General features: G+C 38.7%; 3 protein-coding genes across 5 annotated transcripts in view; 2 read left to right on the forward strand and 1 right to left on the reverse strand.

Moving 5' to 3' along the window:
• Window positions 1–951: 951 nt before the first annotated feature.
• On the reverse strand, window positions 952–6,850 carry foxq2 (forkhead box Q2). 3 transcript variants are annotated; one of them, XM_015051531.1, is made up of 4 exons: window positions 6,506–6,850; window positions 2,291–3,036; window positions 1,793–1,884; window positions 952–1,578 (listed from the first exon to the last, which is right to left on the reverse strand). In XM_015051531.1, the coding sequence occupies exons 2-4, from the start codon at window positions 2,775–2,777 to the stop codon at window positions 1,198–1,200; spliced, it is 960 nt and encodes a 319-aa protein (XP_014907017.1). In that variant the 5' UTR covers window positions 2,778–3,036; window positions 6,506–6,850; the 3' UTR covers window positions 952–1,197. The 3 variants fall into 3 exon arrangements, with proteins under 3 accessions (XP_014907017.1, XP_014907031.1, XP_014907024.1); XM_015051545.1 differs by having other exon boundaries at window positions 2,291–2,664; window positions 6,506–6,849; XM_015051538.1 differs by lacking the exon at window positions 1,793–1,884 and having other exon boundaries at window positions 2,286–3,036; window positions 6,506–6,838.
• A 561-nt stretch (window positions 6,851–7,411) lies between these two features.
• On the forward strand, window positions 7,412–17,883 carry pias4a (protein inhibitor of activated STAT, 4a). Its single transcript, XM_015051630.1, has 11 exons — window positions 7,412–7,508; window positions 10,031–10,412; window positions 10,487–10,571; window positions 10,657–10,698; window positions 10,837–10,927; window positions 11,792–11,920; window positions 12,819–12,924; window positions 13,050–13,123; window positions 13,220–13,380; window positions 14,915–15,072; window positions 15,467–17,883. Exons 1-11 carry the CDS (start codon window positions 7,482–7,484, stop codon window positions 15,739–15,741), a joined length of 1,530 nt encoding a protein of 509 aa, XP_014907116.1. The 5' UTR covers window positions 7,412–7,481; the 3' UTR covers window positions 15,742–17,883.
• A 3,244-nt stretch (window positions 17,884–21,127) lies between these two features.
• map2k2a (mitogen-activated protein kinase kinase 2a) overlaps window positions 21,128–22,555 on the forward strand; it is a 17,277-nt gene continuing 15,849 nt past the window's right edge. Inside the window, exons 1-2 of the mRNA XM_015051645.1 lie at window positions 21,128–21,937; window positions 22,254–22,464. Coding sequence (XP_014907131.1) covers window positions 21,849–21,937; window positions 22,254–22,464 — 300 coding nt within the window. The 5' untranslated portion in view covers window positions 21,128–21,848. The remainder of the gene's footprint in view (window positions 21,938–22,253; window positions 22,465–22,555) is intronic.

Here is a 22,555-nt window from a genome sequence, read left to right on the forward strand (position 1 = left end):
TGGCGTAATCTCAGAAAAAAAGCTGCAATCTGTATTTTTTAAAGACAGAGGTCAATCATAAGTACTGCTCAGTTTGGTGAATATTTGCTTTCATTGTGTAAGCTTCTTTAAATTAAATTTTTTTTGTCTATGGAAGTTACTTATTCTTGTAATTTAAAGCAGTTTTTTTATTTCCGTTTTATCATTAGGTCAGAAAAAGGCATCTCTAATACTCAAGATAAGCCAAATTATCCAGATAAATTTTCCATCTACGTTTTAACATTTTACAGAATAATTTCTAATTTCAAGTAAAAATTTGTAATATGCCACCTTCTATTTCTTATTTTTTTATAATCTAGGAAAGTTCTTTCCCAGTTTTTATACATCCCATTATAAAATGTACATGCCATACTGACATCTTCCTTGTTGTTTCTATTTTTGCCTCCAATTAAACTAAAGAATTAGATACAAGATATGCCGTCCTTAGATTTTTCTTCAGTAACTCATTGCTTCTTCCCTCTTCCTCCTTCCTTCCCTTTTCTCCGCTTCCTATCCAAGACCACCCAGTGTCCCCCAACCCTCCTTATTTTAGAGCTGCGGCTGCGGATTACACAGTGTGATAAGCTTCCTAGTTCTTGAAACTATTTGGGATTGCTGGGATTATCTGGCCTCATTTCCTTGGGAGTCGTCTTTGGAAAGCCCGATTTTAGTCTCTTAGGGCTCAGGATTTTGCATCCCGACAGCTTTGACTAATTAGCATGTAGCAACGGGTGGTGTCCTATTAGGAGGCTCACTTTTAGTATACTTTTAACAAAATCTGTGCACACACACACACACACAGAGATACAAACAGTCAGTCTAGTCCATATGTCTTTTGGGGAACTATGTTCATCATTGGGTTGTTTATGCTAGCTTTTCCTATCACATGAAACAGATGGATTCTAAATAAAACTGTAAATAAAAACACAATGAGAAATTTTACATCATTTAATGAAGTTATAGCACAACTTTGTAATACTAGAATACAAGGGAGTGAAATGCAGAAAATATTGAAACTTTTTCATTTAACTTCTCATATTTTTAAAATTAAAGCTATAATGTAAACCGGAATCATCTAAAGACATGAATAACATCAAATCAAATTCTAGAGTTTTCCCTTTTACCACATAGTAAGAACACGACATCCAAAACTGCAAATACATAAGGAGTCAGATCCTTTCAGGGTACAGAGGGATTGAGACCCAGGTGGAGACCCACTTGCGGGTGCATGCTGGACCATGGCCAGTAGAGCCTGGGAGCCAAACAGGACAGAGGAAGTGTCGGGATCTGAGGGCAGCACCAGCAGGTCGTTCTGTGAGGGAGGGTAAGAGTGGCGGCAGGGTAGTAGGGGGACATTAGGGAAGACAGACGAATCTGAGCTGCCACCCTGCGCACCCTTCTCCGTGCCCTCCGGCAATGGTAGTCGCCTTTTGAAAAATCTTGGTAGTTTGCAGGGTGAATCGCCCAGAAGTGGCCTTTGCCATTGTCGCTTCGACCTGCTTTGATGAAGCAATCATTGAGGGACAAGTTGTGGCGCACGCTGTTTCTCCAGTTTTTATCCTGTTGGAATATATGTAGAGTGGGAAAAAAATGTGATCAGAACAAAATTTGCTTGACAGCAAGCAAGAGTAAAACAATGGCTGTTCGCAACTGGAACATAACTAACGAGGCCGTTAAGTACCAGTGATCCACTTTAGTCCTGCTGCTGGCAAGCAGGCGCCATTGTGTGTCGAGAGCCTGTATGATCGCAGTAACACACAACACCCCAAGTTACCTTTTTAGCACGTCGACTAGCGATCAACTTTAATCCATTGGCCTGCATCCAATCTGCTGTCGCACCTGGTGAAGGCAGTGACAGTTTGCGACCTAGCAACAGGATTACTTTATTTGCGAATTTGCCAACAAGAAGCTCATCTACTGTCCCTGTGAGCACCTAATTGCTTAACCACACAGACAGATTACCTTAGCCAACTAGGTCGCTTTGCTTAAGAAAATGGTTCTTAGACCATGTTTCTGTGACTGAACTGAACACAAGCAGTAATTTGCAAAAACATTCATCCCCGTTTTATTTTTTTTTATTTGGGACTCACTTGAAATGCATTTGTCTCAACATATCAAAGAGACATTTTCAGAGTACTCAGTTTACTTCAAGTTAACACCCAAGTTTGACTTCTTGCCTTCACAACTACACTACCTTATTGGAGTTTCATAAACACACAGTTTTTTCTTTAACATTTAAGCATAAAAACAGATTAACATGAATGTACCTTACTCTTGAAGTAAGGATAGTGGTCCATGATCCACTGGTAGATGTCACACAGCAGCAGTTTCTTTTCCTCAGACGCCAGAATTGCCTTTGAGATGAGCGCAATGTACGACTGGTTTGGTTTGTCTGAAGATTTGTCAGAACTACAGCTTGTGGTGGTCATTTCCTCCTCTCCCTCCTCGTGTTGTTCTTTGTTCCACTCCTCTTCGCTGGTTTTACTTTTTCCGGTGTCTAGGTCTGGATCCTGTGGGAGCGTCCCCTGTACATTGCGACGAATCTCCACCTCTTTTAGTTCAGGATTCTGGTCATTTAGCATATTGTTCTCCGTCTGCTCCGTTGCGCTACTTGCCGTCACTTCTCCTTTCGAACCTTTGACTCCGCTATTGAACAGAAGGTAGTCAATAGTGAAGCTCAGTCCAAGCCTGTCGCTGCTTCCGTTGTGGCTGTTCCTGCTCTCCATCGTCAGTTCCAAGTTGGGTTCTTCTAAACTCATCGTAAATGTTTTAATGGTTTCACGCTAAACGTACAGTAGATTTTTAAGTCATGAATGAAAAGTGAATCTTTAAAAAGATCTTCTCAGAGTTGTTATTTGAGATTCAAAGCCACTTTTAAAATAGAGCCCCTCATAAAGCGATTGCCTCTGTGCCAACGGATTCTTTCGCCAAAGTCTTACGGTTGACAAGATCACGGATAAAGATGAGCCTTTCAACTGTTGTGAACCTCGATGCGTTAATACCTGACACAATCGCCACCTGTGGAAATGACGTCAGCAGCTTTGTTAGCCGAAGAAAACTATTAACTTTTGTGTTTCACACAATAAACTGCAGCTAAAAACTTCTCTCCAGCTTCAAATTTTCCGAGTCAAAAAGGAGTGCTCCCATTTGTGAAGTGAAGTTGTGTCTCTGTTTATATAACTGTGATTTTATCCCTCACAGAAAGGGGCAAAGAAGGCACAGGGGAGGTCCAGGTAGGGGGTCTCAAATGAGGAGGATTATTATTATTAATCTAAGCAAATCTTTGTAATTACGAGAGATTAAACTCTCAAGATTTAGCCGGACGTGGAATGCTAAAAAAAAAATGGCTATAAAAAGCTTTTAGCTTGTTTTTAACGAGATGTTGTCCAAAGAATTGCTTCAATAACCACAGGGCAACAGTTAATAGGCAAAGCTCAGTGCTTTTGAGTTTAGGCATTTCATTTTACTAGAGAGAGCACATAGTGTTGTGCTGCAATATACCAGAGAGTGGTATAAGATGATGAACTATTTTCTGTTATTGATGTGAACTATGTTCTAATTTTTAGCAGGAAGCATTTTTATAAACAGAACACTTTTGCTTTTATTATTTTTTTCATTTGAACATAATTATGATGACTAATTACTGTTAAATATAATTAAAACTGCAGTTCTCTGGAAAATATATTTTTATATAATACTTCATGGTCATGATATCTTACTAGCAACGTTTCAAGCTTTGAGAAAAGCACTTTTTCATTACCGTCTTTCAATAATGCATTAACTTTTTCAACTCCAATTAACCTTTAAAATAGTGCTTTTTCTTTATTGCTATCCATTGTTATCAAAGAAATTAATGCATAAAGAATTCCAGGTTGACTGTATAGAGATAAATACTTTGTATTTGTAAATACAAAGATGCAATCCATGTGCATCCTCACATGAATTGCTTTTCCCAGTGACTAAAGGAGAAAAAGGGCGTACTTGTTTGTTTAAACCTGTGGTCAGAAAACTGTTTTTCCTGAAATTGTTGCAGTTCTAATTGACTCATTTTATTATTATCTTTTAAATCTATTCTTAGGGCCAAACATTTGGGTAACACTTTATTTGAAGGGGGTTGAATAAGACGGACATGACACTGTCATAACTCCTGTCATGAACATGAATAAGCCTTCATGAATATTTATGACTGTTGTCATAAAGCGTCATTCGGTAAATTATGACACTTTTAATACAAAGTTGACATTATTCAAAATGTCTTTGTTATGACAACTTGACATTAACCAAGAAATCATTACTGTTTAAACTTCACCTTTAATAACAAAGTTGCCTAATTTTTAAAGTGCAATCAGTAATACTTTTATAATAAATTTATATCAGTAATGATTTCTTGGTTAATGTCAAGTTGTCATAACAAAGACATTTTGAATAATGTCAACTTTGTATTAAAAGTGTCATAATTTACAGAATGACGCTTTATGACCACAGTCATAAATATTCATGAAGACTTATTCATGTTCATAACAGGTGTTATGTTTATGAAAGTGTCATGACAGTCTTATTCACCCCCCTTCAAATAAAGTGTTACCAACATTTGTTATAATGGTGAGTTGTTCTCAGTTAAAAACTTATTTCAGATTATTTAAACTCCAAGAAAAGTGGAGATCATGCATTCATTTTGCAAATTAATTAACATTCGTCGTTTTATATTTTATATTCTAGTTGTATTGATTCTAAAGTAGACAGATTTATTTAAACATATCGTTGCATAAACAGATAGTATTGATCAAATTAAGTGTAGATGTCTGCTTTGTTCTATATGTCCAACAAACAAGATAATTCAAATCAGACTCACTTTAAATCATGGACCATGTTGCCCTCTTCTGTTTATATAATGAAACAAGATGCACAATATGGATCACTAATTTAAATGTTTTTGTACTATCGCAAGCCAGATAAATTTGTTTTGATGTGACTGTTCCACCAATCGGACAAATACAGATGTGGTGAGACGTTAGCACACACTGACTCTTATAATGTCAATAATTGGTGGCTTTTAAATGTTTACTTGGAATTACTCTTTTGGCAGGGTTGAATTATCTTTAAAAAAAGAGAATTTGATTTGTAAAAACAATAATTAGATGCACAGTTTGTTTTATTTTGAGTCATAAGTACACATACAGGCTCAAATAAATATACCACAACATTGCTCATATTCAATTACACATCATCTATACTGTTATTGTTGCCAATAGTACACTTCTGGCATAAATCTGGCTGTATACTCTTCCTGAGAGAATTATAATGGGTCATTATAACTAGTTGGTTTTCTTGCATAAAACTTTTTTTGACCCTATGATATGGATCTGGCATGTATTAGAGAAAATTGAAAGCCTGCACCTCAGTTGAATCATTGACAGATCAAAGTTAATGGGAAATTAATGGCTATATTTAGCAGGGTGGCTTGGTGTTTCTCTTTTATAAGCATGGTATTTTGAATGAGTTGCAATTCAAAATTCAGCACTGCAACAATTTATAAGGCCATTTACAGGACAATCTGCTGAGGTTCACATTAAATTATGACAAATTCAGTATAAGTTATTACATCTGGTATAATTCACTCGAGCAAAGGTTAGAAAGTTGCAGTCAAATGAGAAAAAAAAGCTCCTGTTACATTCTCAGTCTTTTGAAAGTTTTGCTTTTCTAAACCTCTGATAAGAACTGCAAACTGTCTAATGTTGCCACATGTAAGCACAGACGTAGGAAGTACTACAAGTCAATATTTAATGTTGACCCAGCTTTGTTACATATGCAGCTGACAATTTGGCGTTACTCATTGTATAAGTAATGTTAGACAAAAAAATTACATTTTATTTTGTCAAGTTTTTACATTATTAAAATTAAGTTACATTAAGTTGATTTAACTTAAGATTTTATGTTTTATTAAGTTGATTTAGCTTAAGATTATTACATTGATTTAATTTAAGATTTTCTGTTTTTATGATAGTAGTTAAAAAGTCACAAACTCATTTTAAAATGTTCTAACAAATGTTGAGCAAGTTTTGTCAAAACGGAATTCTCAATTTGGAATTCATTTCTAAAGTAATAAAACTGATTCTTAAGTGTTTATTCATTTATTTAATTTATTACTATATATGCATTATTTTAAACTGTAAAATTCTCATTCTATTATAAACTAAGTTACAATCGTCTTGCGAAGCAACTTACTTTTATTAATAAAATTTTGTTCAAGTGAAAATTACACACACAAAAAATTCGTATTTTCCTCTTTTTGAAAAATGTTTAGTAAGCGCTTTTTAGATGTTCAGACAATGTAGAAAAAAGGCACTGAACAAGCTAGCTACTTAAAAGTTCCACCTAAATATAGCATTAAGTATGAAATTAAGACATTTGACAAACTTTCAAAGCAAGAATGTGGGTATATCAAACAGTGTGACAAAAAAAACCTAAAAAGTATTGAAGTACTTACTGTGGGAAGATGAGAATTCACGTGAAAGAAAATATGAGGTGGAACTTTTCACAAAATTTTTTGAAGAGTGTATCATATGACCATGTTGTCACATCTTGGCACATGCGTGTTCTGTTAATCACAGCTGCAACTTGTTTTCTTAATTATAGAGAATGGATTATTTCCAGTTTGTCTTTCTCTTTTTAAATTGACGTTCTAACACATTTTAATAGGTTAAGTGAGATAATGTGTACAGTTAACTTGATTACATCAGTCCAGCTGATTAGAATCATTTTTTTTATATATAGTATAGATAAAATATATTACAATACGATCACTCACTTCATAACGTCTTATGGTGCAGTTTCACAGATTGAAGAGCTACTGGAAAATCAGGACTGGATTATCCCAAACATACACTTGTAAGAAAATGCTTGACTATATGCTGCAATATAAGTATTCATGCTTTAAATTGAATTTAACTGTTTTGTACAGTAATGCATGTTCATTTTGTTTAATTAGTCGTTTTTGTGTAATTGTAACCATGCCTCACACAAAGCTTCACCTTCACTTCCCATGACTGGTTACAAAACCCGAAACGGATTTTTTTGCTCGGACGGGATTTCAAAGGACCATGCTACCCCATCCACTTTGACAGCCAGTGCTCTACTTTCAGCTTGAATTTCAACAGTACCAGAGACATGGGTTCGAAATTTTTCAACATTATAAAACTGGAACATATTATATTGACACCTATTTTGAAGCCCATTGAAATTCATTGATACTGAGGCCTAATGTAGAAAAAGAGACCTGCCTCTGAGTATTTTTTTAAAGGTGTACCATATCTTTAAAAGACGGTAATCCCGCCTATTTTAAGTGTCACTCTTTTGTTTCGCATTCTTATTGGTCAAAACGTCACCTCTGTCAAAAAGGTTTGGCCTTTCATTGGTGGAGGACTTGTCGTCATTTGTGACTCTCGCGGTACTGCAACGCGAAGATGGCGGCCGAACTGGTGGAAGCGATGGTAGGTAAAGCTTGGTGGCTTTCGCTTGATGGGGAAACGGACGCGGGAATATGACCTGAAAGTCACAACGGCTGTGGATTAACATGGGCTCGTTTATCGATATTTTAAATATGGAAATTTCTACGAATTTGACATATTTAAATCACGACGAAAAGAACTAGCCTGTGGGGCTAACAAAGCTAGCCTGCTAGGTTATGTTAACCAGGCAAGTGCTTGGTTTAGTTAGCATCATGCTGGGTCTGAGGGAAGACACCGATAATGAATGAGACCACATATCAAAGATGTACACATTTCACCCTACTTCATTTCTTATACAAATAGTTTAGGTATTTATTTATTAGTTAGCTTCTTTGTGTTTAGAGCCGGCCATCTGTCAAAATGATTGAATACTGACAGGCTAGTCTCTAGAGAGGCAAGCCTCCTGATTGCTACCTTATTGATGCTGAGCATTTTGCTTTCTAAACAAAAAGAACAGAATTGTGCGATTTTCAATCTAGATATAAAGCATCCGTCCACTTGTATCCAAGAGAACACCGGCAGACAAAGTAGCAACATGTCAGGTCAAAAACATTGTTTCAATCGCTCTAGTTGCTAATTTGAACAGACGTCCTCTCTTAGGCTACTTGTTTTTGTCTAGTGTACCCTTTTCTCTGCTGAAATGTTCCTCTTATGAGATCAGTAAACGAGTTCTTTACATATGAGTAAACATGACCTCAGATGTTTATGCAGTCATGGGAATATATTTTGTAGCATTGATTGTCAAAACAAAATACTTATAAATTGAAAATCATACACGAACTTATGCTTCTGATCTTGAACCACCAACAGATTCAACTTGAAACGTTTAACAAGTTATATTTAAATGTTTTGACTTTTTAATAGTAAAAAATGACAGTTAATTAATTTGTAATACACCTTTTTATTCAATTTCATTTATGCAGAATAGTATGTATTCCTTTATGTATTTGTATTGATAAGTAAAACATGTAGAGGGAATACTCTGTCATGAAACACACAAGGATTAGGCTTGGATTATTTTTCATTAAAATCATAATTAAAATACAATACTAACAGAAAAAATACATGTCCATAATTCTATATGGAAATTGTACATTTATTCAGGCTAATATTATTCAGAATATGCTATGGTATCTATTTACATAGTTAATTTGTTATTAACTATCTAGATAGTTAATAACAAATTAATTAGTTGAGCTCTTCAGGTAAATCTGGCCATGTTGGTCCTAACGTAAACAGTAAGCCTTGTCTGTTTTGCTAATTGGAATAATAAAAATAAAAAAGATAACAAATTATATTTTGTTATATAATTGACAACATGTCAATGTTGAGAAGACGGCACAGCCAAAAGCATAATTCCCAGTCGATAGAGTGGAGTGAAAAGAAACTTGCATACTTGCTTATAGAAAACACACATGTGAACATCCACTCATCGATTATGCCAGCTTGTTCTGGGAGGGTCGCGTGGGGCCTGGTGCCTGTCCCCAGCAGTCGTTGGGGGAGTGGCAGAGTACGCCCTGGTCAGTTGGACAATCCATCATAGAGCAACACAGAGACACACAGGACATACACCCATCCACACCCACATACTCATATCTGCTGGCCATTAGAGTAAACAATAAGCCTAACAGTCATGTTTTTGGGAATGCTGGAGTACCCGGAGAGAACCCGTGCTTACATGGGGAGAACATTCGTTGAGAAAGACCCCAAGTTGTGGGTTTAGACCAGGATTGTCTCACTGCAACACGAGGAAACAGCGCTACCAGCTGTACTACCATGAAAACCCTGAAACGATATGCTTAAAAAAACAGTTTTGCCAGAGCTGAACGATACATTTTACCCTTTTTTTAAATGAGAAATGTCATTTCTCATTATAAGTGGCATTTATCAGTCAGTATATACACAGACATACTCAATAGATAAATGTTTTTATTTTTACCCTTATTGTTAGTGCTATGTGCACCTTCTGTGAAATTTCATTCTGCTAGTTAAACAAAAAAACCTTGCAAATATACAAGGATTGTACTGCAAATTGTACAAGGATAGCTTTTTTTAGTCCATCTTATAAACCAGAAATTGTGTGAAGTATTTTGACATTTCAAAAAAAGTAATCCTGTAATCCTACCTGAGATCAGGAAAAACTACTGCCACTCAACAAGGCTGCTTCAAGCTGTAAGATGTAAGCTTTGCACAGAAACACTAAGTTTCCAGTATACATTATGTTAAACCACTTTGGCTGTTACAAAAGTCAGTGTGTAGGATGCATTGATATGATATAGTGATGTATATATTCACCTTTGAAATGAACATTTATGATCAAAGTGACGTAGTGCTCTCTACAACAACGTGGTTACACAGGTCTAGTTTTGAGATCTTCCATCTGCTTGGTTAGAAACTTGGCGTTCAAAGTGTAAGATGTTTTATTCTGTTAAGTTTTCAGTTTACAGGCTTAAAGTTTTCTCCCATGAAGTCTTTCTTACGGTTTTGCTTTGTCCTCCCTTCAGAACATGGTGAAAAGTTTCCGGGTCTCAGACCTACAGACGCTGCTGGCCTCGATGGGTCGCAGCAAAAGTGGTCTGAAGCAGGACCTGGTGGGGCGTGCGCTGAGGCTAGTGCAGACCGAGTACAGTCCAGAACTCTTGAAGAACGTCCGGCAGCTTTACGAGTCGCGTTTCCCCAAGTCAGCCGCGTGGCTCCCGGCGCGGCGTCCAGAGGGCGTCCCGGTGGCGTATTCATCACTCAGCTCCTCCCCATCGTTGACCTCACAGGGCACAGACTACCTCAACGGGATCTCCAAACCGCTCCACACACCTGCGACCGAGGTCAGGCTGGTCCCTCTGCCCTTCTACCAAACCTTAGAGACGCTTCTGCCGCCAACAGAGCTGGGTAAGTGCAAACCAAGTTCATATACTAAGGTTGTATTTTTTTTTGTTGACTTGTGCCTACTTTTGTCTCTGTAGTTGCCCACAACAGTGAAAAATTACAGGACAGTCACTGCGTCTTCGAATTAACACCAAGCCAAGCAGACCAGGTCCGGAATGCAAGGTAATAACTCAGGAGTTTTGTGTTTTTCTAAACTGCCTGTTTTTATAACGCTAAAGTACATGTTTAATTTAAACTGTCTATCCAGTGAGCTTCGTGCTGGGATCCGATCAGTCCAAGTGGTTCTTAGGTGAGTTTCGAAATGCTTATCCAGGTTGTCTAGAATCCATTTTTCTATTTGATAGATGCATCGTTTTTGTTAAATCCTTTTAAAACCCTGATTATCACAGATGATCGTTCATGCTGCTGTGCTTCCTCTGTCATGCAGAATCTGTTACTCAGACCCTATTGGTGTTCAGGAGGACCAGTATCCCCCCAACATTGCTGTCAAAGTCAACCAGTCCTATTGTCATGTTCCGGTAGGTTGATTCACTCTATTATATGCTGATGTTTCAGGAAAGCAGGTTAACCTTTTATTGTTATTTGCTGGCTAATTGTTAGACTTTAATATTACGAAAGGACAGGTTTGACTCCAGCCTGGGTTAGCATCGTTTTGTGTCAGCATATTGTGTCAGCATTTTTCTCTAAACTAGAGAGATGGTTGTGTGAGAGAAAACCAGCCTATCAATCGCAGAGCTGCACAACATGTTGAATTGAAATATTCATTGCATTTATAAGTTTTGGATCATATTTGGGAAGGATATAATTTTTCAAGTGTCATGGATTTAGACGCCATGCAGAGTCTAAATCCATGCAGATTTAGACTCTAATAATACATTTGCCTGTTAAGTCTCAGCTGCTGTTGATGCCAACATCAGATGTATATTTGAAAAGGCGGAGACTTTAGAGTTCAGAAATTGTGTTTAAATCATATTTGATTATTGTCATATGATTAATAGTATCTCAGAGCCATGTGCCTTGATCGATACTTATTGAAATCCTCTGACCAGCCCATCTGGCACCAGCAAATGTGTGACATTCAAAATGCTTTGAATCCCATTTCTTCCCCGTTCTGGTGCCATCTGATTGGCTGATTCACTGAATAAGTGTACATAATAAACTGACCAGTTGGAGATCAAAATGCTTTCTTAAGAGGGATTTAAACTTCATTAGCATTTAAGAAATCTTCATTTTGGTTATAATCTGTTTAAGATTTGCTGTGTTTAATTAAGATCAAGTTTCTATTAAGATCCTTTGTTTTGTTTGAACTGAATTTAAACATGTTACTTTCCTCTCTGTGTGTGTGTGTGTGTGTGTGTGTGTGTGCACATGTGTGTTCACAGGGATATTACCCCTCCAATAAGCCTGGAGTTGAGCCTCGGCGTCCTTGTCGTCCCATAAACATCACCCCCTGGTTGCATCTCTCCAGCGTCCCCAACAGAGTCACCATCACCTGGGGGAACTTTGGCAAGGTCAGGCTCAGATGCTGCAACACTTAGCTGCATGTCAGAGCAGCAGGAGAGCAAATCTAAGAGAATCCACCAAGGCATGCTGGGACTCGTAGGTTTTTAAGTGTTTTGTAGGTTAAACGGAGCCTGGTTTCATAAAACTCTTCAGATGTGTGGATGAGAACTACTACAGAGGCTGAAAGGGAATTATATGAAAAAAAAGGAATTTGTGTTTGAGAAAAAAAAAAGAACAAAAAAGAAATGTGTTGATAATTGGTTAAAAGCTTAAATAGAATTTTAAAGAGGGGGAAAAAAATCCAAATCAGTCATTGGGTTTTGCCCAAAGATTGTGAAATCTTTTTGGTGTACTTAGTATTACTTTCTTAAATTTATGCTGGTATCAAAGTATCTTTTGAAGAACCTGGAAAATGCTGACTAACTTTAACGCTTTAGTTAAACAAAACGGCAACAACCTCACCTAATGTATAACTTTCAAATCCATTTCCCCTCTTAAGTGGAATAAATGGTGAAACTGCTCCATTAACTTCAGACTGCCTTGTTTTGTTTAAAAGCCGCCATCCATTTTGTTTTCGTCCTAAACCTTCGATTGCACAACCCGCTCAGTAAGCCTGAGTACAGAGTTTTGTTTTCCCAGAAGAGCAGTCTCTGAGCAGTTTCTACAGATTATACTGACGGCTTTTTTTGTGTTTGTTTTTCTGCACTAGTGGAATGTGCTAGTTGGATTCTTTTTACTTTTTTTTTTTTTTTTTTTTACAATGTCCCTAATATTATAATTTAGAATCGTATGCACAAAAATATGGAGAAGTAAATTCATGCTTTCAAAAATAAAATTCCTCTTGTCTCAATCTGTGTAGCACTTGATTAAATCTTGACAGCTCAGGTTGTAAATCTGTCTTCCCAGCGTTACTCTGTGGCGGTGTACTTAGTGAGGGTCTTCACAGCAGCAGACCTCTTCAACCGGCTGAAGCTCTGCTCAGTTGAGAGTGCAGAACGCTGTCGTGAACGCAGTAAGTCAAGATTTCAGAACAAAAATAACGGTGATCATCATCGTCATCTTGTTTTTGTTTTTTAAAATGCCCTCTCACCTCCCCCTTTGCTGCATTTCAAATATATTTCTACTATTTACCACCAGTCCAAGATAAGCTTCGCTTTGATCCAGAGAGTGAAATTGCAACCACAGGCCTCAGAGTTTCTTTAATCTGTCCAGTAAGTACAACAAAATACAATTTTGAGTGTTGTAGTTTTCAAAAGGTTGTTTAATTTGCAACACCTCCCCACCCCCCCATCATCCTCTCGTCCCAGCTGGTGAAGATGCGACTCGGTGTGCCATGCCGAGTTTTAACCTGCGCCCATCTTCAGTGTTTCGACGCGGTTTTCTTCCTGCAGATGAATGAGAAGAAGCCTACATGGACTTGTCCCGTGTGCGACAAACCTGCTCCATTTGAACTGCTTACAATCGATGGGTAGGAGACTTTCCTCTCCGGCCTAATCTCCTTTTTCTCTGTCAATGTACAAACATTTAGACCTCTCTGTGTTAAATTCACTCTGTTGTTGTTATTAAAATCTGCCGTTTCACTTATTTTCTGTTTATACCAACTGTTCAGTTTCCCCGAGTCAGAAAATTACAGTAGATTTAAAGATTTATTGAAATCTCGTTAGGATCACTAAGTGTGATTTCTTATTAGTCTAGATCTCCTAAACCACAGGTCTGCAACCACAGAGTCTCATGCCACTTAATTTAGGCTGTTAATTTCAAACATAAATAAAATAGAAATTAAATGCTTTGATCAAGAATGCAGTTCCTTTATGGTTCTATTCAACAAAATGACTTACTACAAGGGTTTTCTTTTCACTTCTTCTCTGCAAACTGTGCGCTTTGCTTTGTAAGGAGGTCATTTTTCCCCAATTAGCATAAATATAAAAGGACATTATTAGTCTCCTTAATCTCTTGTAAAACCTTTTTTTTTCTTTGTTCTTTAAAAATAGAACAAAAACAATGTAATTCATTAATTGCATAGTTTAACAAAGTTCTATATCACATATATTTCGTAAAGATGTCACCAGATGTTTGTACCAGTGCACAGACTCGCACTCACTTTTCAAGAAAACTCTCGGACGCCAAGCGTTTCTAAGAGCATCTCCTACCCGCTATTCTCACTAGTAGCTGCCTTGTTAAATTCTACTTTCTACGTCTCTTTGGATAAAATCGTCTGCAGAATCCATGAACAAACATTTTAGTTTGTGAATGATTCCTTTTAGGATTCTTGTTTTGCTGCCAATCTTGCTGGTGAGCTGTGTTTTGTTCTTTTTCCTAATTCTTAACGACTTTATTTTGGAGAGAAAAAAAAACATTTGTAGGTATGGTGGAAAAAGTAGCACCTTGGTTGCGAGAATTACCTAATATTGTGAGAAGAAATTGTTTGGCGTGTTGGGATGAATGCAGAGATCAGTTGGCACTACAATCATGTCAATCCGGCAGTAGTGTTTCCAAATTCTTCCAAAATGTTAAATGTCAAGGTATCAATTTATTGTAGATGATAGAAAAGAATAAGCACAGTTCGAACTCGTCTACAGTTTTTGGGCGTGTAATGTCCTGCAGGGTCTCGACTCCAAACTCTGCGGCATTCCTTTAATTTCTCAAAGACTGAAAGCATTGTACTACATGTTGGCTGTGAGGTGTATTTGCATTGTTTAGAAGAAAGCTGGTGTGGAAAGTCCCCAACTTTTAACTTCTCTGTAATTTTTTTTTTTTTCCAACAGTTTTCAATGTTGAAATTTCCCATCAGCAGATAAATCAGTTAGATTTATTGTAGCTTGTTTTTATGGTAGGGTGGATAGATTTTTAAATGCTTGCTGAATGTAGAGAGACAGAAGATTTGAACCTTGGTGCTTTGATGTGAGTTGGAGTTTTTTTTTTCTGTTTCGTATGTTGTGTGTTTTCTTTTTTTTTTTTTTTTTTCTTTATGAGGTCCCTCAAACCTGCGCCGTCTGTTTTAGGTTATTATCCGAGATTCTCAAAGAGACGAGTGAAGACATTGAGGAGATCGAGTACCTAACAGACGGTTCCTGGCGACCAATCAGAGATGAGAAGGAAAAGGACAGAGACAGGGAAAGGGAACGAAGCAACACACCAGAGTACCCTGTTGTTGATATATGTACGTAACTAACCCTGTGCCCTCTCGCTCTAAATGTTTACATACAGTGCCTTGTAACACTATGAGCTACCACTTCAGTGTATTTTATTGGGATGTTATGTGATGACAGCACAAAGTGGCCAAATATTTTAAAGGAATTACAATTGGTTTGTAGCTTGTAGTCGTTTTCATCTCCTTTTAATCTGAAAATCATTTCATGTCTCTGAAAATTCAAAAATTGTTTTCATTATATGCAAGTCATAATCAGTAACATTACAAGAATTTCATTTGTCAAAAATAAAGATCACTCCTCGTCCCCTCAACTTTACAGTGGTGAACTATTTTGTATTGGTTTATAATATAAAATATCAACAAAATGAATTTGTTTTGTATAACATGGGGACTTTTTCTTCAGGCATTCCTGAAGCAAATGGACATTCGCCGGCCCACAGCAGCACCAGTCTGTCGGGTCGGTCCGGAAGCGGGTCCGTGGGGACGTCCGCAGCCGCGGGAGGACCTGCAGCGGCGCCGGGCGGAGGAGTGGTGGTAGATCTGACTCTGGACTCCTCCTCTGAGGAGGAAGGGGGCGGGGCAGGGGGGGACAGCGACGACACAGATGACAGCAACGACAGCCCCGCCCCCAAAAGGGGGCGGTACAACTACGACAAGGACCTGGTCACCGCATACTGACCCTGCAGCTCTGTCCCTCCTCACAGACTGACGCGCGGAGGCAGGGCGGCGGGCGGGGCTTAAAATGTGAGGACAGGAACACGGTAACCCTCTAGATGCACCGACGCTCTCATCTCCCGAGCATCAGAGCCTTTTTAGCAGCTCTGGTTCGATTTCAGACGAAACAAACACACACGCTCAAACTTGTTCCGTCAGTGACTCTTCAGCTTGCAGTGAGCAGGAGTCCTGTTTGCTCTGCACATCTGTGGAAGCAAGTCCATTTGCCCCGGCGCCACCCTGCAGTGAGTATCCGTACCGTCCGGCCTCTACTGCAGACACCGACTGGACCGAGCACCCCACCTCCACCTCCGTCTGTTTTCCCTCTCTCTTTTCAGTCTCCTCCCTTCTCACCATCTCTTTGTATAGACTCCAAATTACTGGCTCTTTTAGCCATGGGCGTTCAATGTTTGCATCTGATTTTTGTCACATTGCTTAGGAACTGGCAATTTGAAAGCAGAGGCTGCTCAGTAGCTTTTTGGATGAAAAACAAATAAAATAAGGCATGAAAATGTTTGAAGGACAAGGCAACAATCTTTTGAGAACCCTGGGAATCTTTTGACAGATTGATTTAAAGCTTGAGCTCTCACTCTCGGCAATTCATCCATTTTGGATACGTCTTCAGCTTTCAATTTTTATTGTCCTAAAGAGAACCTACCTCAGTCATTTAACACTTAGCAGATTGGCCCGGAAGTTGGTTTGAAAGAAGTGGGTGAATGAGAATATCTGAATCCAATTTTACACTGGAGTTTTTTTTTCTTGCCTTTATTCTTTTTCTTTTTTCCCCCCTTGTTCTGTGCAGCTGTGTTCCCTCTGCAGCAACAAAGAAACCCAGTTGAAAAGTAGTAGGTGTGTGGATTACCAGCTTCTGACCGAAGCAAAGACTTACGCCTCTCTGCAAAACCAAACGGCTACTATTAGGCATTTGTTGAAATAAGTTATTACGCGGGCAGGCTATACATCAAAATTACTGTACTGGTACTGGCCCAAAGCAGAAATGGTCGCTGGCAGGAGCTGGTTATGGAGTTTTGGTGCCTTTTTTTTTTTTTTTTTAAGTGGTTGAAATTTGATTTCAGTATTTTAAGATTATCTGAGGATGTCACGAAGTGAGGTTTCAGTTTCGTGTGTTTGTGTTTTTGGTTGATTCATACTGAAGGTTTTGAATCAAACAAATTACCAGAACAGGCTGTTGAAGTGCTGATGCCATTTTGGGGTTTCAATTATTTATTTAGTATATGTTTTTATTTTTTATTTTTTTATTTTGCAGTTGTTCCTGGTCAGTTGCACAACATCTAGCTCCAGATGTTACTTGCAATGGCATCTCCACTTGCATGGGATTTTGCTGTTTGCAACCAAGTACCTTCAAGGTTGGTGGCTCTACTTCTTTAGGTATAGAAGACGAGCTGGATCAAAGATTCAAGGGTTTCAGTGCATTTTCTGCTGCATAAAATCCTCACCTACCTGACCGGGTCACAAAGGATCCTGTTTAAAAATGACAGCGGCTTTCTACTGCACCAACTCTCTCTTTTTCTCTCTCTCTCTCTCTCTGTATCTCTCACTCTCAGGCTCTTAGCATTCTAGATGAGGTTTTATCTATTAGCTGGAGTAAAATCAGATCTTATTTGCTGCATTCTCAAGACTCTAATATATCCTCTGCACCTGCACTAGTGTAAATATTTGATGTCTGCCTCCCAGATAAAGATGCTCAGTCTACAAATGCAGGCTTCAGATATATTTCATGTATTAAGATGTTGCTAGAGATCTGCGTTCATGTAACGCTTTCAGATGTTTTTCTTAGTTTGAAAGACTCTTTGGTGTGGCAAGTATTGAACAGGGATTCTTGAACCAGTTCTCACATGCTACCACTCTAGGAATCCAGTAAAGGAGCCTTCAGCAGCTGCAGTCCTGCTCCACTGTGTGTCGGTTTGGTTCGGCTAGGTCCAGTTCTGCAGGGTGTGCTTTCCGAGTTGCAGTTTTAGCAGATTGGTTTTTATTTTCCCTCGCTCAGGTTCACAGTGATTTACACGACAATTCGGGGCGTGTCTGATGAAAGGAATTACTTTAGATGATCTCGTCTTCCATGTTTCCCTCTTTACCTTAACAGCATATGACATGGATATGAAGGGAGGGGGGATAGTTTGGTGAGCCACCCAAAAACCAATGCCTGCAAAACTGAACAGGATAAATCCAGAAAGGATACTTTGAGGCAAAATGGATAAATCTTAATACCGGTCTTTAACTTTAGAAGCTGTCAGTAATTTATGCACACATACTTTTTTTTTTTTTTTCTTTTAATTTGTTGCTGTGAGGGGATCTCTGACTTCTCGTGGGCTTCTGGTCAAAGATGAGGTGGTGCGGGTTGTTACTGTGGAACTGAGCCACTGAGTGCATTTAGTTTGAAAGCTAGAGACAGCTGAGGCTCTTTTTTTTTTCTTTGTAGTGGCATCTATTCTTTTAAAAATTCATATTGGTAGCACAGGCAGAGGCTTACAATCCATGATGTAAATGTTTTTTTTATATGTTCCTATTAAGACAATAAAATTAAATAATATTTTATTAAGCCTTGATTTGCCTTCAGTTCTTCTAGGCAAGTAGACAATAAGAAGCTGAGTGCAGCGCCACTGGACTCTTAATGCCACTGAGAACTGAGAGGGCTGATTAAGGTGGGTTTTGTTTTTCTCTGTACCAAATGCACAGATGTGGAGACACGTTTGTTGCCTGTCGAGGATGAAACTGTAAAATTGGAAACGATCGTATTCTAACAGCTGTTATTGATGTGTTGAATTAATTAAAATCAGTTCTTAAAAAAAAAAAAGTGTGGTTTTCATTGTGAGATGTGCGTGAGTGTATTTTTGATATCCATAACTAGTGAGCGTTCGCTTCCTCCATACCTTTGCTCCTCTGTGCTCTCTTGTCTTTGTGACCTCTGAGAACAGCTGCATTTATATTTTGCTTTATATTTAATTTCTTACAAATTCTTGAAACGCTTTCCAGATGTTTGTAAATGTCGAAACCATTTTCCAACCCCATCATTGCCCCATCTGTTGTCCAGAGGAGTTTATATAGTCAGCAGTAATGTACTAACTTCTCCTTTTTTCTATGTTAGTCTCCATTATAGGTACTAAGCAATATTGTGTACATAATCTTGTATGCAATAGGCTTTTTAATAAGAAAAAAATGCTTTGCGAGACAGCCTGAATGTCCATCCATCCATTTTCTGAACACCCTTGTCCCTCAGTGGGGTCGGGAGGGGTGCTGGTGCCTATCTCCAGCTAACGTTCTGGGCGAGAGGCGGGGTACAGCCTGAATGTATTTATTATATTAGTCTGAAAGGAAAAGGTGTTCAACATTACATCTTTTAACATTTATACTTTCCAGAAGACCAATCTTTAAAAAAGAAAAAGACAAGAAAAAAAACACACCCCAAATTTTAGTTTTACATTTTATTGTCTATGGAGTTTCAATGTAAAAACTTAATTTCCTGTTGCTGCCACGCGGTGGCAGTAATGTGCCTTAATTGTTCCAACTAAAGTGATGGGAATTCCGGCTCCTTTCCGCAATCCGACTTCTTTGTGTCAGGCCATTAACGAGCCATCGTTTGGGGCTTTTTTCAGACTACGCTACGTGATGTTGAAAATTACTGTTTGTGCCTCGGATTCAGTAAAACTTTTAGATTAGAACATTTGACCAAAATCGTGTTTGTCCAAAATAACAGCTTTGCATGTGAAAATAGCTATCAAAATATCTAGCTGGGATCTTGGTTCCTCTGCCAATGGCTCATCCAGAAACACCACAATGAAACACAGAACGACCTCTAAAGAGCTGCAGGCCTCACTTTCCTCCATTAAGGTGAGGTTCACAATTCGACAGTAAGAGACTCCGTGCCATCCATTGGAGAGATCCCAGACCAAAACCACTGCTAACCAACAAGAACACCAAGGCCCGTCTCTCAGTTCCTAAACACGCACACACAAGTATTTGGTGATCCTTATTCAGTGGACAGACGAGACCGAAGCAGAACTTTTTGTCTGCATCTGTTTTATGACTAGTAGTATTTAAGGAAAAGAACATTTTTACCAATGTTGGTATGAGCCTCTGTGGCCTTGGGTGACTTGATGAAGCCTTGATTTCTGTTAACTGGCAGGAAATGCTAAAGGAAATGATTGCACAAACGTCAACGTCTGACCATAAACTCAAGTTCATTTGTGTTATGCAGCAGGACGGTGATCCAATTAGCCAGTTGAATGGCAGAAAAAAAAAACACAACAAAAGAAAATGTTTTGGACAGCCTGTGGGTGTACCTTAAACACCTCATAATGCTTGAAACCCTTCCTCTACAAAGAGGAGTGGGCCAAGACTTCATCCATGGTGTGGTAAAAACTCATATCCAGTCATTGAAGTTGTTGCCACAAAGAGCGACACAACCAGTTACTAGATTAGGCGAGCAGGTTTGTTTAAAAGCTTTTTTTTAATTGGCCCAGACGCCCTTTAATCTCTATAGATATGTTTGTCTGAGATCTGTAACAAGCTGACAGCATATAGCTGAAACGCATCCTATTTTTGCCCTTATTGTTTCAGTGCTGGTTATCCATATTTTTAGAATAACTTTGTTCCCTTAATAAATTAAGTCATTTTAAAACAGCATTTTGTTTTTACTCAGCTTATGTGATATTAAATTTGTAAATACTTATAATGGAATACCACTCGTTATAACTAAACGCAGTAAGATTTAACTGTGCATGTCTTGGTCTTTTAGACGATTAAGAATGGCCTTATTTCGTACAGTCCCCGTTTCTGAACTGACTTAAAGACACTAAGGTAATTGTTAAGATACATATTCTTGGAAATCCTTCTGATTTGCCTCAAGTTAAATGACTGTGCTACCAGACACATAAGGGCAAATTACAGTACAATGATTTAGTATGAAAGGACAAGCTCTCATCCGTTTTGACTGCTACAAAAAGCACAAGCCTTAATCATCAGCAGACTGAAGTACAGACAGTCAACAAAAAAAAAAAAAAAAAAAAAAAACATGAGTGTGGGTGTTTGACCTGAATTTAAACCAACAAAAAGCTCAAATGCTGACAGTTAATGTCGAGGCCATTTGTTTTCTTTTTCTGCATAGTCTACATGTCAGGTTTGTTCCAAGTATTAGAAGCAAGGAGAAGTCATGTCGCTCTTTAGAAAATGAACTTGCACTAAAAAACTGGCTTTCATCGTTCAAGCAAAGGAGCCGGCATTTCGAGTCGGCTCGTTCACGACCGACACACAACCACTACATTAAACGCTTTAGAAAGCACAGAAACGAATGAACGTGGTTTGTTCAATGCTGAATCAATTAATCACGAGTGTCAAAAGCTGCACGTGTCCGTCCAAATCTACCACGGGGTTTTCTTGCGTGTCCTTTGAACTTGCCTGACAGGATGTTCGCGCTATTTATGCGGGACTCTCCCAGTGGGTGTCACAAACACACCGAGGTCTGATGCTGCAGGCAACTCACTGCTGCTGCTTCCTGTATTGAGGCACCAGCGGTCAGCGCGCTGAACAACTGTACGTTTCAGAGCCCCGCAACCCCCGAGTTTAAACACCGAGGGAGTACTACCGGAGACCCCGGGGTGTCCGTATCCTGCTGTGGCTGGACGGAAGCTCAGAGAGGAGGACGGCTGTTCATTTCGGCTCACAGACGCAGAGCACGATTTTGACTGGAACTGGTGCTAGCTAGTAGCGGCTAGGTGGCTAATGGCTAATAGCAGCAGGTAGATTATAGACAAGTAGCCGAAGAAAACAAACCTGTCACATTTTCAACCTATAGATGAGACCGAAAACCAGCCGACTTTTGAAGGGCATATCGGTATGACACGGTTTACCAATTTAGCGAACTGACATGCTCCGAAAAGTGCATTAACTCTGCTAACGTTAACTAGCCAAGTCACTAGCCACTTAGAGCGAATCCTGTTGCTTTTTTCCCCCAGGTAGATCTCTGATTAGGGGCAAGGTTAGATCAGCCGCTGCCCGCCTCGTTGCACTATAGTATTTTACTGAGAACGTCGTTTAGTTTAGTTAAAATAGAAATGGCTCCTAAAAGAAGACCCGTTCCCCTGAACATTACGCCCATTGGGGAGGGACAGGCCACCTCAAACACCATCGATGCTGCATCTGAGTAAGTACATTTTTGTCAAGTTTAAATCAACTCTGACGGGGAACAAGTGCTACTTACTCCTCTATTATATGACGCGTTTCTACATATATGTTAATGCTTGATGCATTTGTATTGTGGTAGCAATGTAAAATCACCAAAATCTATGTAGATAAATTGTGGAATTATGTTTCTTTTGAGTTTTCCCAGTTTTTAATTGCAGAGTTGCTGTAAAACAATCCAGTTTCTACGCAATTCCCTTTAAAAGAAATGTGTTTTCTCTGTAATAGTACCTCATGTATGAACTGTTATCCTTCCTGCTTGCGTGTTCTCCGCACAGAGCCAACCTTGAGGCCTTACAGAAGAAACTGGGTGAGCTGGACCTCGACGAACAACAGAGGAAACGCCTGGAGGCCTTCCTCACCCAGAAGGCTCAGGTTGGTGAGCTGAAGGATGAAGATTTTGACCCAATATGCGAGTTGGGGGCCGGAAACGGAGGAGTGGTCAACAAGGTCCAACACAAACCTTCTCGTTTGGTCATGGCTCGAAAGGTGAATGCTTGACGATTTTATTTACTTTTTTTTTTTTTTTTTTTTTTTTTACACAAGGAAAAACGGAGATTTTTTTTTTTTTTTTTTTTTT

The sequence above is a fragment of the Poecilia latipinna genome, unplaced genomic scaffold (assembly GCF_001443285.1).
Source record: "Poecilia latipinna isolate Pla-1442-1.1 unplaced genomic scaffold, P_latipinna-1.0 Scaffold52, whole genome shotgun sequence".
Taxonomy (NCBI): domain Eukaryota; kingdom Metazoa; phylum Chordata; class Actinopteri; order Cyprinodontiformes; family Poeciliidae; genus Poecilia; species Poecilia latipinna.

What these genes read in the sequence shown, in the direction of transcription:
- pias4a (XM_015051630.1), top strand. Translation starts at nt 7,482, where the DNA reads ATGGCGGCCGAACTGGTGGAAGCGATG. An exon ending in GACCAGGTCCGGAATGCAAG is followed by an intron (nt 10,572 to 10,656) that starts GTAATAACTCAG and finishes CTGTCTATCCAG; the next exon opens with TGAGCTTCGTGCTGGGATCC. An exon ending in TCAGTCCAAGTGGTTCTTAG is followed by an intron (nt 10,699 to 10,836) that starts GTGAGTTTCGAA and finishes TCTGTCATGCAG; the next exon opens with AATCTGTTACTCAGACCCTA.
- foxq2 (XM_015051531.1), bottom strand. Translation starts at nt 2,777, where the DNA reads ATGAGTTTAGAAGAACCCAACTTGGAACTGACGATGGAGAGCAGGAAC. An exon ending in CCACTATCCTTACTTCAAGA is followed by an intron (nt 1,885 to 2,290) that starts GTAAGGTACATT and finishes TCCTGTTGCTAG; the next exon opens with GTCGCAAACTGTCACTGCCT. An exon ending in CTAGTCGACGTGCTAAAAAG is followed by an intron (nt 1,579 to 1,792) that starts GTAACTTGGGGT and finishes ATATTCCAACAG; the next exon opens with GATAAAAACTGGAGAAACAG.